The following is a 17,290-nucleotide window of genomic DNA, read 5'->3' as shown; positions in this document are numbered from 1 at the left end:
CTGGTTAAATTTAACTACGGTGCCGACGGTGCACTGCCGTTCAAACTCGTCGCTAAGGGGGACCAGCCATCATTTCACGGGCCACGGTCTCGGCCAGTAATCTCTCCTGCACCGGATCGGGTTCAGGCGATGGGGATTTTCGCTGAGTCAGGGGCGTCGGCTTCACCAGCTCCCAAAAGAATCCCCACTCGTCCTCTTCTAGCTCCTGGGCATGTCGCTCTTCCGGGGCCGGAACTGCTGCGTGGGTTGGAGATCCCACCTCGTCTGGCGGGAATACCTCCGGACACTGGTGTGGAGTTCCCAGGACTTTGTTTCCCGAATGTAGCTGTGCCTTATAGGTGGTCCGGACTTCAGTCGAGGTCTCACCGGTCGCGGCATCCCAGGTAGTGACCCAGGTTACTTTTGTGGGCCGCTCCGGTCCTTCTGGCACAGCCGGTAAAGCAAAGGCAAGTCCTTCCGCGTCTGCAGTCTGCTTCGGGCGTCCTCTGCCCAGGCTGGTTGCTACCAGCGCGCCCACTGCAGCATGCTGTCTCCTCGGAGTCTCCATTTTGCTCAGAGTCAGTCTCTGCATTGGCGTTTCTTGCAATGGCGCCGAGGACAGTGGAGATACTGGAGAAGGTGGAGGCGGGCCTTCTTTTCCCGCTCTTGGGTATACTCCACCCCCAGTCTCGCACATCACATCGACCCGGCCAAGGCGGCTCTTCTTTTTTCCTCTAACGCCGCCCACTTCACATATCTTCATCAGCATCCTGGGGCCAGCACCTCCCCTCTTTGAGCGGCGCACTCCGCACTTCTTTTTCTTCACCAGCCAGCCCCAGGCTTTTCTTTTGGCGCCAATTCTTCGTGCGCCCACTGTGTCCATGAAAACGGCGGCCATTTTGCCGCCATCTTGTGCCCGGTCCAACGCCTTAGGCACCACTTGTTCTTCCCACCATGGAATCAGGACCCTTCGCCAATAATCCGGATCCTGTGCCCTAGGCACCACTTGGTCTCCATCTTCTTGGATCGGGACCCCTTGCATATAATCCGGATCCTGCCGACTACGCCACATGTAACGGGGTGCCAGGGGTGCCTCGGGGATTGTAGTCGTGGCCCCTTTCTCTAGCAGGCTTACCCCTGGCTCCGCCGTCACTTTTGGGACAGGAGATGACTTGGTGGGGCAGAGTGTGGTGGTGCAGATAACACCGTCAGAAGTACAAACACTTTGCAGACGTAGGTCGATTGAACCAGCAGGCATGTTTATTGAACACTTCTTCATCACAGAGGCAAAACACATCAGATGACTTCACACTTTTGCTAGGGGAAAACCTGTTCTGGACGTCTCCTCTAGTGGGGATGTGCCCGGCTACTCCACTTCACCTGGCTCCCACTCCGGCTAACACAGACTGGACCCACACCAATACTGCTTCACACTTGAGGACACTTCTCTTCTTTTCTCTCGCTTTCCTGTTCACCCAGCTCCCACACTCTGCCCCTTATGCTTCTTCTCTCCCGTCCCGGACTCGACTGACTCTGGTTCCAATTTTTCCTTAACAACTCTTTTTCTCCCTCCCCTTTCTTCTGCCGGCTCCTTCTTTCCTCTACCCTGTTCCTATGGGGACAGCCGTCCCACCCGGCCACTAGGGGAACCCACTAAAAACAGTAAAACATTTTTATTAAATCACATCGGTATTAACAACTTTCAGGGTAAACCACCTCCTTGTAAGGGGTCTGCCCACCCCTTACATGGTCACCTCAAGTCCCCGTGTCAACTAGAACAGTTTGCAGGATTCTGTATCGAAATGGCCTCCATGGTTGAATCAGTGCCCAGAAGCCAGCACTAAACAAAAGGCAATTAAAAAACCATGTGGCATTTGCCAAGATTCACAGCCTGCTAAACAGATGGATGCTGGAAAAATGGCAGAAGGTGGATTTTTCTGATGAATCTTCAGTTGAATTACACCACAGCCACCGCAAATACTGCAGGAGACCTACTGGAGCCCGTATGGATCAAGAAAACAGTGAAGTTTGGTGATGGAAAGATCATGGTCTGGGGTTACATTCAGTATGGGGTGTGTGAAACATTTGCAAGGTGGAAGGCAATATTAATAGCCTAAAATATCAAGAAGTATTAGCTACCTCTTACATTCCCAATCATAAAAGGGGTAAAATTCTGCAGCAGGATGGTGCTCCATCTCATACATCCATCTCTACAACAAAGTTCCTTCTGGCAAAGAAGATAAAGGTGCTCAAGGACTGGCCAGCCCAGTCACCATACATGAACATCATTGAGCATGTTTGGGGTAGGATGAAAGAGGAAGCTTGGAAGACAAAAACAAAGAATCTATATGAACTCTGGGAGGCATGTAAGACTGCATTATTTGCTATTCCTGATGACTGCATGGATGCAGTCCTTCATACACAGCTCTGGAAAAATTAAGAGATCACTGCAAAGTTGTCAGTTTTTCTGATTTTTCCCTTTATATTTTAGAGTAAAACATAAATTGTTACTTTATTCTATTAACTAACTTTTTGCCAGGGCTGTGTAAATAAATAAATATATATATATATATATATATATATATATATATATATATATATATATATATATATATATATAAATATTTTAGAGTAAAACATAAATTGTCACTTTATTCTATTAACTAACTTTTTGCCAGGGCTGTGTAAATATATATATATATATATATATATATATATATATATAGATAGATAGATAGATAGATATAGATATAGATATAGATATATATATATATATATATATATATATATATATATATATATATAATATTACACATACATATACACAGCTCTGGCAAAAATTAAGGGACCACTGCAAAATTGTCAGTTTTTCTGATTTTTCTCTTTATATTTTAGAGTAAAATGTAAATTATTTTATTCTATTAACTTACTTTCTGAAAATACTAGTTTATAGAATAAAAGAGCAATTTATGTTTTACTCAAAAATATAAAGAGAAAAATCAGAAAAACTGAAAATGTTGTAGTTGTCAATTAATATATTTATTCACACACAATATATAGTTGCATAAAAATAAATAATTAAAAAAAAATGACAGCGCTTCGCAGTATTTTTGATTCTCAGCACAGATAAAGTGGACGGCTATGGGCTGCCACACCCATCTGCCTCGCTTTACTTACATGGCGATCAAAATACAAGGAAGCCCATTAATTTAAAAAAAAAAAAAAAAATTAAAAAAAAATGCATGGGCTGTATTTTGATCACCAGTCGGGTAAAGACAGGCAGCTGGGGGCTGGGATTCTCGGCAGCCCGCAGCCGCCCCTGGAAATGGCGCATTGTTTCTTAGGGCCATTTCCAGGTGCTTTACCCGACTCGTCCAGCGGCCCTGATGGCGGTGGCACACTTGGTAATAAAGAGGCTAATACCAGCTTTGTATTCTCAGATGGTACTAAGCCCGAAATTCATGATGTCATACCAAATTAGACATGGCCACCATGAATTTCTAGTAAACAGTAAAAAAAAAAATTTTTTTTTTTTATTAGAAATAAAACTAAAAAAAAAACACTTAGACTCCATCTTTATTATAAAAACAATCCTTAAAGTCCCAGTTACAAGCAACAACATCGCTAGCGAGATGTCGTTGGGGTCACGGAATTCGTGACGCACATCCGGCCTCGTTAGCGATGACGTTGCGTGTGACACATACGAGCGACCGCTAACTATCAAAAATACTCACCTAATCGCTGATCGTTGACACGTCGTTCATTTTCAAAATATCGTTGCTGTTTTAGGACACAGGTTGTTCGTCGTTCCTGAGGCAGCACACATCGTTACGTGTGACACCCCGGGAACGACGAACACCACCGTACCTGCATCATCACCAGAGCGACATGCAGGCTGACAGTGAGGGGATGATTACACTTGCATCTTGCATTGCAACACCCCGCACGGACTGATCTCCAGACAGGAGCACATCAGCTTCATGGAAATATATGCAGCCGACCGCTCCTGTCTGGAGATTGTGCGCCGTGATGCAACACTCGCACAGTTACAATAAAAGTTCAGTTACCAGGACCTTCGATGACGTCCTAGTCATGTGACCATTCTGTAAGCCAATCAACATTCACACCAGACGATCTCATGCTATGACGTCATTAAAGGTCCTGCAAGTCACTGCTGGTTACTGGCGGCACAGTAATGATCGGACTCAGAAGCAGGAGCTTCCGGGAGTCTGCAGGATGCGTTGTGGGACCTGTAAGTATAATGACAATGTTTTTAATAATGTGTTTTCTTGTTTTTTTTTTTGTTTTTTTTTTTTACTGCCCATGACCCGATCTGGACCCGATCTCGACCCAATCTGTAACATGAGATTCCCAGGAAAGCTGTACACGATCACTATGTGATCGGTACGATCCCCGATCTTTACAGATCGGGATCGCCCATCCCTACTGCGAAGTATTGGCTTTCTATTGAATCCTTACCTCACTGTGTGTGCGTGTGCGCGCGTTTGCACTGAGGGTTGCGGGGTTTGAACCAACAGTAGGAAGTCAAGGGACCAGAACCGCACCAATCTGCTTGCAATTAAAATAGCAGTAGCATATTATAAAGGTTTACTTGCTCTTTAATGGCACGATTTTTCAATTTCATGTCAGTTACTATGCAAAGAAACCCTGCTTATGGAGTTTAGATAGAATTTACGTTATTTTGCTACCTCAATTGTTGAAGCACATGCATCTTCATATATTTTGTATTTTTGGCAGCCTATTTTTAACTTTGAGTCTCTGTATAGCTGATCTGTTATACATTGAAATGTTGTATGGTAACAGCAAACATAATAAACTAGCCTGCTATCCAATTTATAGATTTTCACCCATTCCACCCATACCTTAAACATGCACACGCCAGTATTTTCACATGCTAATAGGAGTTCTCAGATTTTTAGACTTTCTTAAGCTGTCTAGGGTATTACAGCTCATAACCATCCCTTTTTGTCTCCTCTGAAACAACACATTTAATAGAACAATTGAAAGTGCTTTGATTAATTCAAACAATCCTGTTAAAGGGAATGAACGAGCAGGTTTTTCCCATATGAAGTATAGGCAGTACCATACTGGCACTAGGAGGTGGATTCAAATCATAACTTCAGTTTAGAGATTCAATGTTTGATTGCAGAAAAATCCTTTATCAAGTCTTCAGAAATAACATGATTGGTGCAGTGGCTTCATCAGCTGGGTGGGATTTTGTGGTCCTCTGAAATAATTATTCCTCCTCCTGCCCTGCCCCCTTTCCTTTATTTAAATGACACTGTGCTACTGCCGAGGTTTGCAGTGCATTCTCAATGCTAGTGTGACGTTGTCTTCAATAAAATGGTTCTGGAATCCACGCATGCACGTACCACGATCTCTGGTGCCATTTTACTGAAGACACTGTGGAGACAAATATGAGCAGTAGCGACATGCTCTGATGGAAAAAAATTCAATCTATGCATTCGCAGCTACCCATCATGTTCATTTCCACAGGGTTTTCTCTACAATGGTACCTGAGATTGCGGTTTGTGTCTGTGCAGATTCCGGTGCCATTTTATTGAAGACAACGTCACCCTAGCAATAGGCAAGCACTGCCAAAATCTGCATTGGTGGTAGCACAACATTTCAATAAAGAAAAGGAGGCATGGGAGGAGGAATAATCATTCCAGAAGACTCGACCCACAAAGTCCCACCCCAATGCTCAAGCCATTGCTCCAATGACATAACTTCTGAAGCTTTGATAAAGGATGTTTATGCAATCAAGCATCCAATCACTGAACTGAGGGTGTGATTTGAATCTGCATCATAGCGCCACTAGGACGCTGCCTCTTATTTTATATGTGAAAAACCTGCTGGCTGTTTCCTTTTAAGTACTTTATAGCTGTGGACCTAAATCTTACATTGTCTACTTAATGTCTTTCAACTGCAGATAATTGATAAAGCCAAGAGGGATCCATCTGAAGAAATAGAGATTTTGCGCAGATACGGTCAACATCCCAACATAATTACACTAAAGGATGTAAGTAGTAATGACCGTAACACACAGGACACTAAAATTACAGTACTTATTAAAAATGCAGATAAAGCTTCACCTCCACATTTGGAATAATGACCATATACTCAACAACCAAGTATTTGTAATTGTTTCTCTTCACAACTCAAAACAGGTATATGAAGAGGGGAATGGTGTCTACCTTGTGACTGAGCTTATGAGAGGTGGAGAACTACTTGACAGAATCTTGCATCAGAAGTTCTTTTCAGAAAGAGAGGCTTGTGCTGTTCTCCTGACCATCTGCAAGACTGTGGAATATCTTCATTCACAAGGGGTGAGATTATTATGCGCACACAATGGGCACAAGAAGGACTTATTTGCAATTTTTAATTGTGGAACATTCACTGAGTTTGACACCATAGATGTTTTCCAGAGACTAAATCATCACTACACCCATAGATAAATTACCATAGGGTTGTAACTTTGTAAAACAAATTTGGTCACTCAGGGGGATTTCTTGTGTTTTGGGACTTAGGGGCTCTGCAAATGGAGTCCACAAACCATTTCAGGAAAATCTATGCTCCAAAAATCAAATGGCGCTCTTTCCCTCCTGAGCCCTGTGGTGCAGCCAAACAGTACTGTACAGTCACATGTGGGGTATTGCCACATTCAGGAGAAATTGTGTAACACATTATGAGGCCTTTTTTTTTTTTTTTTTTTTACATATTTCACTTGTGAAAATTTGAAATCTGGGGTTAAAACAACAGTGGTAAAAATGTAATTATGTTTTATTCACTGCCCAATAGTATAAACATTTGTGACACACCAGTAGTGTCAAAATGCTCACTGTACCCCTGTATGAATTAATTGAGGGTGCAGTTTGTAAAATAGGGTCCCTTATGGGGGGGTTTCTGCTGTTCTGGCATTTTAGGGGTTCTGCCAATGTGACATGGCTCCCCAACACCATTCCAACTAAATCTGCACTCCAGTATGGCACTCCTTCCATTCTTCACTTTGTACTGTGCCTCAAAAGTAGTTTTTGACCACATTTGGAGTACTGGCATACTCGGGAGAAATTGGACAACAAATCGTGTAGTTCACTATTTCCCGTTACCCTAGTGAATTTGAAAAATTTGGTGTTAACGCAACATTTTTTAAGTTAAAAATGTATTTTTTATTTTTTTTTTTCATTTTCACAGCTCAACGTGCTAAATTTTTGTGAAGCCCTCGAGGGTTCTAGGTGCTCACCAACCATCTAGATACATTCCTTGAGGGGTCTAGTTTCCAAAATGGGGTCAGTTGTGGAGCTCTACTGTTTAAGTACATCAGGTGTTTTACAAACGCAACATGGCGTCCGCTATTGATTCCTGTCAATTTTGCAGTCAAATGGTGCTCCTTCCCTTCCGAGCCCTGCCGTGTACCCAAACAGTTGATTTCCACCACATATGAGGTATCAGTGTACTCAGGAGAAATTGCACAATAAATTTTATGGTGCATTTTTTCCCTATACCCTTGTGGGAAAAAACGCTATCTGGTTGAAGTAATTTTTTTTCACGACTTAACGTTATGAACTTCTGTGAAGCCCCCGGGGATTCAAGGAGCTCATCAACGATCTATATAAATTCCTTGAGGGGTCTAGTTTCCAAAATAGGGTCAATTGTTGAGGAGCTGCACTGTTTAGGCACCTCAGGCGGTCTCCAAACCCAACATGGCGTCCACTAATGATTCCAGCTAATTTTGCGTTAAAAAAATTCAAATGGCGCTCCATCCCTTCCGAGCCCTGCCACGCGCTCAAACAATTGATTTCCACCACTTATGAGGTATCTACGTACTCAGGAGAAGTTGCAAAATAAATTTTATTTGCATTTTTTCCTCATACCATCGTGAAAATGCAAAATTTCATGGCTAAAGTAACCTTTTTGTGTTTAAAAAAAGATAAAACTTTTTTTTCTGTCACCTAGGCCTCTTAAAGTAACTTCAAATGTGATGTGGTCCCTAAAAAAAAAATGGTTTTGTAAATTTTGTTGGAAAAATTAGAAGTTGCTGATAAACGTTAAACCCTTCTATCTTCTTAACAAAAAAAAGTTTCAAAAATTGCACTGATGTAAAGTAGACATATGGGAAATGTTATTTAGTGACTATTTTGTGTGACATAACTCTCGAATTTATGGGCATAAAATTTAAAAGTTTGAAAATTGTGAAATTTTTGCCAAATTTGCAATATTTTCACAAATAGATGCAAAAAATATCGGCCTGAGTTTACAACTATCATGAAGTACAATTTGTCATGAAAAAACAATGGCAATATCACTGGGATTCCTTTAAGCGTTCCAGATATATAACCTCATAAATTGACGCTGGTCAGAATTGTAAAAGATAGCTCAGTCAGAAAGGTGTTTTCAGGCCCTGCGGTGAAGGGGTTAATAACTCAATTATTTTTGTTATAAATTATAAATCTTTATCTCTTGCGATCACATTCTAGGTTGTCCATAGAGATCTAAAACCAAGCAACATACTGTATGTTGACGAATCTGGAAACCCAGAGTCCATAAGAATCTGTGATTTTGGATTTGCAAAACAGCTGCGTGCAGAAAATGGATTGCTAATGACCCCATGCTATACGGCCAATTTTGTGGCCCCAGAGGTAATAAGATTCTTGAAAACTGGGCTAAGAAATCAGCAGAGAGTATAAATGAGTCATGGAAGGAGACTTTATTATTGTTCCATGGTCATTTCGCTTTTTTCTGTTCGAGCATTGAGATTTCTGTGCTATTTGGAATGTCCCAGATTTTGGATGCATAGTTATCTGAGCCGGACACAATTCGAAACGTCTCTCCAGTGAAATCCATAAAATGCTCCTTTTTGCTTTGTCCGATAAGCTGTTTCAGAGCAGCCTTTCCATGTTCCACAATATTCTGTATCTTTAAGGAGGGAAAAACGCTTTTATGCGTTCCAGATATGGATCCTGGTAGATGCAGTGACTGCGTAATTACACAGCTCAACTGATGAAAAGTCACTTTGTTACACCCTAAATTCTTTGATCTGAACAGGAGTCTTGTATTGGCTCCAGTAGAGTGTCTTGTGTGATCTTCTCCCCGAGATTCATGTGCAAGGGGACGGCAACAGGCTTGTATGATGATATCTTCCTTCTCCAGCTTTCAGAAGGTAATAGGATCTGCTTTTATTTTCCCCAAAAAAACCAGTGCCCCAGCTCCCATCCCCTTCACCACCGGGGTGTCACGTTGTCCTATTACCTTCTGAAACCTGGAGAAGGATGGGGCTGTAACAAAAATGTACTTTTCACCAGTTGAGCCGTGTAATTACGCCATCACCACATTTACCAGGATCCATATTCATGGCAGATATTTTCAGGAGTCTATAAAACATTTTCCTGATTTAAAGGTACAGCGTATTGTGGAACGTACCAGGGTGATGGGAAGCTGCTCGCTGTCAGCTGGGAGGATAGTGTTGTGCAGCTGTTTGATATCAAAGGAAAGGCTGCTCTGAGACAGTTCATTGGACACAGCAAAGCGATGCATTTTGGGTATTTCACTGGACATAAGTTTCGGATTGTGTCTGGCTGAGATGACTATGCATCCAAAATCTGGGACATTGCAAATGGCACAGAAATCTCTACCTAGAGGGAGCATACAGACTACGTGCGCTGTGGCTGTGCGAGCAAGCTTGAACGACCATCTGTTTGTTACAGGCTCCTATGATCACACCATAAAGGTTTTTGATGCTTGAACAGAAAAGAGGGTGATTACCATGGAACATGAATAACCGGTAAAGAATGTCCTGCTCTTCCCTTCTGGGGGGCTTCTTGTCCCTGCAGGTGGTCGATATGTGAAAGTGTGGGACTTGCTGAAAGGTGGGCAGTTATTGTTGTCATTGAGACTTTATTATTGTGTATTGTAACTGTAATATTTTATAGGTTTTGAAGAGACAAGGGTATGATGAAGGATGTGACATCTGGAGTCTGGGAATTCTCCTTTACACCATGCTGGCAGGGTAAGTACATAAATAGCAGCACTAGTAGTGCAAACCATGAGATCGCTCCTGGACAGTAATGCAAGATCTGTACCACAGTTTATCAGTCATAATGTGCTGCTGAATAGTTGCATAGAGAGGACAGACTAATATATAGATTGGACCAAACTTAGTCTTTAGTCATATTCAGAAATTGGGTTAAGTTAAATGCTTAATGGGCTGACAGAAAGGGCTCAGCTACCAGCAAAGATTTTCTAGTCAAAATAGGGACCTGTCCACTGCCCTCCTATTTATGTATGTATTGTAGTGTAAGTATATTAAATTACTTGTTGCTATCTTTCCTGGTTTCCAGCACCACTCCAGTTCTCTTCTGGCCCACATGATTGGGGCAGTGTTGCTTACCCAGTGTAAAGGCCCAGTCACACACAACGACTTACCAGCGATCCCGAAAACGATGCGACCTGATAGGGATCGCAGGTAAGTCGCTGGGAGGTCGCAGGTGAGATGTCACACAGTCAGATCTTACCAGCGATGCAGGAACAATACAGGTCGCAGTAGCGACCTGTATAACGATCTCAGCAGTCACTGTGACCCTGTCACACAGTGTCAAACACAGCGATGTGTCCTGCCCAGCAGGACATCGCCTTTGAAGAAAATGACCTGGACCATTCAGCAACGACCAGCGATCTCACAGCTGATCGCTGGTAAGTGTCACACATAACGAGATCGCTAACGGGATCGCTACTGCGTCACCAAACCGGTGACTCAGTTGCGATCTCGCTAGCGATCTCGTTATGTGTGATAGTACCTTTAGTCTGAAATGCAGAACGAGGCTTTATAGACTTACATTGATAAACCAACTCTCAGGCGACAAATAACACCCTGTGTGAGAAGGTCATTGAGATTTCAGGGTGTGAGCCAGATGAGGATCGAAGCAGCATTGTATACTGGGGAAGACTGCATCCTTTAGTATATCAATTCTTCATTTACTACATTACATACATTATTTGAAAGGATTACAGAAGAAATTAGCAGAGATATCTTTTTCTATATAACAAGTCTCTTCTGTCACATTTTATCATGTTCTGCTGACAGTATTTTCCTTAATTCTTTTATCGGAAACATAGATCTTAAAGTAAACCAACTGTAGATAAAATTGTTCTGTTCTGATCTGATCTCCCAAGTGTTTACTAGTGGCAAACCGGCACTGCACCCAATCACTTCTGCCCATACAGTAGTATCAGTGTCCCAGCTGAAAAGCATGAAGTCTCACAGAAGTGTTAAAATATTGAGACAGTTGAGATCCTGACTAATTCTCCTTTTTTTAAACAGATCAAGACTGGGCCATATACCCCCATTTCTGAGCATACACATTTTCGTGTTTTTTGGGGGTATTTTTTGTACAATTTTTTCTCATTCAGATATTCAAGTAATTTGTGTGTCTTTTTGAAAAATAAAGGAAATGAGTGTCTATTTTTTTATGTAGTGATGTTTTAGAGCATCGATGCAGAGTAGGACTGGGACTTACTGGATATTTAAAAAACTTATATTTCAAAATATGTACATTACAATATATTTGAGTGCTGTTTGAAATTGTGGCATTCTGTCACTTCATGAGGTTTCTTAGAAGGTATAGGTTATTCTTAAATAATTTTTGAGGAAGCCTTAATTGGATCAAATTCACCTTAAGGTACTTTGTACGGGAAATGAGATTTTTAGATAATTTTTTTTTTTTATGCCGCCAGATATACTCCTTTTGCTAATGGCCCAGAAGACACACCAGAAGAAATATTAGCACGCATTGGCAGTGGAAAGTTTACTTTGAGAGGGGGAAACTGGAACACTGTATCAGAATCTGCAAAGGTATTTAACCAATTAAGTGCACTCGGTTATTTGTGGCTTTATATTGAATCTACACTAGCTATGGTCGACAGAATGTATAACTTAGTCTTTCAATACTATGATAAGATAAAATATGCACGACCAAAACCACCATGTAAATTACCTTTTTGAACCAACCTACTCAAAAATGGCTCGGATACAAATAGTAAATATTGTCTAAAAAGTATTTGGATATAGGCAGGGCTGTATTTTGCCTTCATGCTGCCCTAGGCACTTTAAGTGGTCGCGCCCCTTAGTGACAACGTAACACTGAGTTTTCGCACACGACATCTGTTTAAGGCAGATCTACTCTGTAAAACACTTGAAAAAGTATCAATGAGAAACGAAGGGCACTAACCCCCCCCCCAATGGGAATCACCACAGGCACATCAAAACATAGCATGGGTATAAAATATTTCCACCGTCCCCACTTATATACTGTGACTGTCACACTGCCCCTAATATACTACACACTGCCCTCCCTTATAAATTATACCCACCACACCTTCCTCAATTATGAAATATGATCTGCACATTGACCTCACATCATGCTGCCCCCTCCTCACAATGTCCCATGCTTGCTGCCCCCTCCTAACAATGTCCCATGCATGCTGCCCCCTCCTCACAATGTCCCATGCATGCTGCCCCCTCCTCCCAATGTCCCATGCATGCTGCCCCCTCCTCACAATGTCCCATGCATGCTGCCCCCTCCTCACAATGTCCCATGCATGCTGCCCCCTCCTCACAATGTCCCATGCATGCTGCCCCCTCCTCACAATGTCCCATGCATGCTGCCCCCTCCTCACAATGTCCCATGCATGCTGCCCCCTCCTCACAATGTCCCATGCATGCTGCCCCCTCCTCACAATGTCCCATGCATGCTGCCCCCTCCTCACAGTGTCCCATGCATGCTGCCCCCTCTTCACAGTGTCCCATGCATGCTGCCCCCTCCTCACAGTGTCCCATGCATGCTGCCCCCTCCTCCCAATGTCCCATGCATGCTGCCCCCTTCTCACAATGTCCCATGCATGCTGCCCCCTCCTCAGTGTCCCATGCATGCTGCCCCCTCCTCACAATGTCCCATGCATGCTGCTCCCTCCTCAGTTTCCCATGCATGCTGTTCCCTCCTCACAATGTCCCATGCATGCTGACCCTCTCCATGAGCTCCTAATGCTGCCTTCCTCTTTTTCATAATGACACCTCCATGCTGCCCCATTCATCATACTAAGACCATCACACTAACGCTTATGCTGAGACACCCCTCCCACACACACACACACACACACACACACACACACACACACACTACCCCACTCTTGATATTGACTCCCCTACATTGCTCCACTCCATACTGAGCCCACACATGCTGCCCCTTCTCCATAATGAGCTCCCAATGCTGCCCCCTTCTCATTCTGAGTCCTTACACTCCCCCGCCATCGATTTTGTCATTGCACTATCCCTCAACCCTTGTCCTCTGTCTCTAGGATTGGCCCCTCTCTCCCATTCCCCCAGCAGCAGCCGCTCTCCCCCGCCTTCACCAGCAGCCTCTCCCCCAGCATCAGCCTCTCCCCCCAGCCCCCCAGCATCAACCTCTCTCCCCCCAGCGTCCCCCAGCTTCAGCCTCTCTCCCCCCAGCCTCCCCCAGCATCAGCCTCTCTCCCCCAGCTTCCCCCAGCATCAGCCTCTCTCCCCCAGCTTCCCCCAGCATTAGCCTCTCTCCCCCAGCTTCCCCCAGCATCAGCCTCTCTCCCCCAACTTCCCCCAGCATCAGCCTCTCTCCCCCAGCTTCCCCTAGCATCAGCCTCTCTCCCCCAGCTTCCCCCAGCATCAGCTTCTCTCCCCCAGCATCAGCCTCTCTGCCCCCAGCATCAGCCTCTCTTCTCCCAGCCTCCCCCAGCATCAGCCTCACTCCTCCCAGCCTCCCCCAGCATCAGCCGCCCCAGCATCAGCCTCCATCCTCCCAGCCTCCCCCAGCATCAGCCTCCCCCAGCATCCGCCTCCCCCAGCATCAGCCTCTCTCCTCCCAGCCTCCCCCAGCATCAGCCTCCCCCTCCCAGCCTCCCCCAGCATCAGCCTCCCCCAGCATCAGCCTCTCTCCTCCCAGCCTCCCCCAGCATCAGCCTCCCCCAGCATCAGCCTCCCTCCCCCAGCAAAAGCCTCCCCCCTCCTAGCCTCCCCCAGCATCAGCCTCTCTCCTCCCAGCCTCCCCCAGCATCAGCCTCCCTCAGCATCAGCCTCTCTCCTCCGAGCCTCCCGCAGCATCAGCCTCTCCCAGCATCAGCCTCCCTCAACATCAGCCTCTTTCCTCCCAGCCTCCCCCAGCATCAGCCTCTCTCCTCCCAGTCTCCCCCAGCATCAGCCTCCCAAAGCATCAGCCTCTCCCAGCATCAGCCTCCCTCAGCATCAGCCTCTTTCCTCCTAGCCTCCCCCAGCAACAGCCTCTCTCCTCCCAGCCTCCCCCCTCCCAGACTCCCTCAGCATCAGCCTCCCTCCTCCCAGCCTCCCCCAGCATCATCCTCCCTCCTCCCAGCCTCCCCCAGAACCAGCCTCCCCCAGCATCAGCCTCTCTCCTCCCAGCCTCTCCCAGCATCAGCCTCCCTCAGCATCAGCCTCCCTCCTCCCAGCCTCCCCCAGCATCAGCCTCCACCCATCCCAGCCTCCCCCAGCATCAGCCTCCCTCAGCATCAGCCTCCCTCCTCCCAGCCTCCCCCAGCGTCAGCCTCCCCCCATCCCAGCCTTCCGCAACATCAGCCCCTCCCCCCTCCCAGCCTCCCCCAGCATCAGACTCTCTCCTCCCAGCCTCCCCCAGTATCCGCTTCTCTTCCCCCAAGTCTCCCCCAGTATCAGCCTCTCTCCTCCCACCCCATACGCATATCTCCAGTCTGCATTTGAGACACCCCCACGCTCCTTATGAATCTTCAGCTCTGCGAGCACTTACCTGCTCCAGGGCCCGCAGTCATCTTCCTGGCTCACGTGAGTATCCTCTTCTGACACCGGCTTCCATCGCGGCGTCCTCTGCGGCGTCCTGCTGTGAGATTTGCATGTGAAATCCACACAGCATTGGACGCAGGACAGAGGAAGGAGCTGATTGGCGCGCCTGTGACCCCGGAAGTGCAGGTGCCGGCAGTTCCGGGGTCAATCAGCTCTCGGTGCCCGGCCGCCGCAGTTTGTCTGCATTCGCGTCTTAATTGACGCAGATACAAATAAATAAAGGTGCGCCTCTCCCCCCTCCCCCCTCCGAAAATACAGCGGATTTAATGAATGTGTAAAAAAAAAAAAAAAATTTTTTTTTTTTTACTGCTAGAAGGTGCCGCCCCCTCCATCCTGCCGCCCTAGGCACGGGACCACGGGTGCCTAATGGTAAATACGGCCCTGGATATAGGACCTTTTACAAGGGTGACAATTAGAACCAGGCTTTAGAGATATTGTACATTTCTAGGCTCATATCCCTCATTATAAACATGCTGGGCATTCCTGATTATTCTTGCCTCTTAGTCATATATGCTAAAAATGTATCGCACCCAAGCCCTTAATGTTGAATTATCTGTTGTATGACTTTCTCCCACCCCCCACCCCTTACTCCTCCCCCCCCCAAAAAAAAGAAAATATATATTTTTTTGTAGTAAATATATTTTCTATCAGAATTATTGGAGATTAACTAAGTTAAATAATGATTTCACTTGAGCCCTTCATTAAAAGTGACTAGTGCCTTATACATATGAGGACCTGCTTCCTTTGTCCTCATAATCATAAAACTAAGACCCTACAATTAAATAGGTCTCTATCATAGAATTAACCCTGGACCAATATTTACATTCATAGAACATAGTATCCAATTTAAAAACGCTGTGTATGCATTGTACTATGTCTTGTCAATGCCTCATGATCCAATTGCACACAGTGATTTAACCCCTTAAGGATGAAGCCAGTTTTGTACTTAACTGACTAGGCCATTTTTCGCAATTTTGACCAGTGTCACTTTCACAGGTTATAACTCTAGAACGCTTCACCGGATCTCTGTGATTCTGACACTGTTTTTTCCTGACATATTGTACTTCAAGATAGTGGTAAATTTAGGACAATATTTTTGCTTTTATTTGTGTAAAAATCAGAAATTTGATGAAAATTTAGCATTTTTAAACTTTTACTTTTTGTGCCCTTAAACCAGAGAGTTATGTCACACAAACTAGTTAATAAATTACATTTCCCACATGTCTACTTTACATCAGCGTGATTTTTGAAACAAACTTTTTTGGGGTTAAAAAGTTAAAAGGGTTCAAAGTTCATCAGCAATTTTCCATTTTTTTTTCAACAAAATTTAAAGAAACATATTTTTAAGGACCACATCACATTTGAAGTGACTTGAGAGGCCTAGGTGACAGAAAATACCCAAAAGTGTACAATTCTAAAAATTGCACCCTTCAACCTGCTCAAAACCACATCCAAGAAGTTTATTAACCCTTTAGGTGCTACACAGGAACTAAAGCAATGTGGAATGAAAAAAAAATAAGATAATTTTACCTAAAAATGTTGCTTTAGACCCAATTTATTCACTTTTAGAAGAAATAATGTGACGCCCTAGCAGTAGTTGAACTACTCGGCAGACACTTCGATGAAAAGGGGAATTATTTACAGGGGAGCATGTTCGTGACACCACCTGCGGTACGCGGTAATGAGGAGTACCGCCGCTGCCGTATGGGAGTGCCAGGGAAGATGGTGGTTCGGCAGCCGTTATGAAGGTTCCCTCCGCAGGTAGAGAGGCCCCGGGACTCAGGGTAGAGAAAAGGTAGGAACAATCTATATTGATATAGGGCCGGCAGGGTGCTGGGGAGCCAGGGTACTCACTCAGGTGTGATGACGCATTCAATGGACACAGACTCTGAGGTAAACCAAGTCTCTGGGTATCTCTGCCCTCGGTGACAGCACGTCCGGTGGTCCCTTTCAGTGATTGTGGTGGACTGGAGCCTTCCTCCATACACTGTGTACTCTGTGTGTCCCTGGCCCCATCGGCTTGAAACCTCCGGGTCCCGTCCCTCTTTTTAATGGGGACCTGCTCTTAGCAGCTAGCACGTGGGATTTTCTGTGACTTCTCTGTGTTGGAAGTCCTATCCCTCCGTTGTGCTGACGCCACTAATCTGAGCCGTTGCAGATAGCACGTGAAGCTACTTCCCGCTGCAGGTTAATTGCCAGGTTGCGTGAAGCTACCTCCCAACTTAAAGGCCTGTCCCCCGCTGTTTGCTCGTCCCCCAGACCGGTTACTGTGGATCCGATGGCTGACTGTCCTCTTGACCCATCCAGCCCTGTCCTACAGTTCCCCGCAACTGGGTCTCCGTCTCCTCAGGTTCAGTCCACCGTCTGCGACCCAGCCAGATTCTCCTCAGGGAGCTCTTACTCCCCCAGTCCTCTCTTTAACCGTTACTACCA

The 17,290-nt window shown here is 45.1% G+C and overlaps 1 protein-coding gene across 4 annotated transcripts in view; it reads left to right on the top strand.

The window, feature by feature from the left end:
- Positions 1 to 17,290, top strand: part of RPS6KA1 (ribosomal protein S6 kinase A1) — a 652,732-nt gene that overhangs the window by 616,529 nt on the left and 18,913 nt on the right. For all 4 annotated transcript variants that reach the window (XM_075335914.1, XM_075335912.1, XM_075335913.1 and 1 more), the window contains 5 exons: positions 5,933 to 6,022; positions 6,171 to 6,329; positions 8,478 to 8,639; positions 9,930 to 10,006; positions 11,731 to 11,848. In XM_075335914.1, the coding sequence (XP_075192029.1) occupies positions 5,933 to 6,022; positions 6,171 to 6,329; positions 8,478 to 8,639; positions 9,930 to 10,006; positions 11,731 to 11,848 (606 nt within the window). The remainder of the gene's footprint in view (positions 1 to 5,932; positions 6,023 to 6,170; positions 6,330 to 8,477; positions 8,640 to 9,929; positions 10,007 to 11,730; positions 11,849 to 17,290) is intronic.

This window comes from Anomaloglossus baeobatrachus, chromosome 2 (assembly GCF_048569485.1).
Source record: "Anomaloglossus baeobatrachus isolate aAnoBae1 chromosome 2, aAnoBae1.hap1, whole genome shotgun sequence".
NCBI classification, from domain to species: domain Eukaryota; kingdom Metazoa; phylum Chordata; class Amphibia; order Anura; family Aromobatidae; genus Anomaloglossus; species Anomaloglossus baeobatrachus.
The sequence above is the reverse complement of the archived record's forward strand: the minus strand, read 5'-3'. Positions and strand labels throughout refer to the sequence as shown.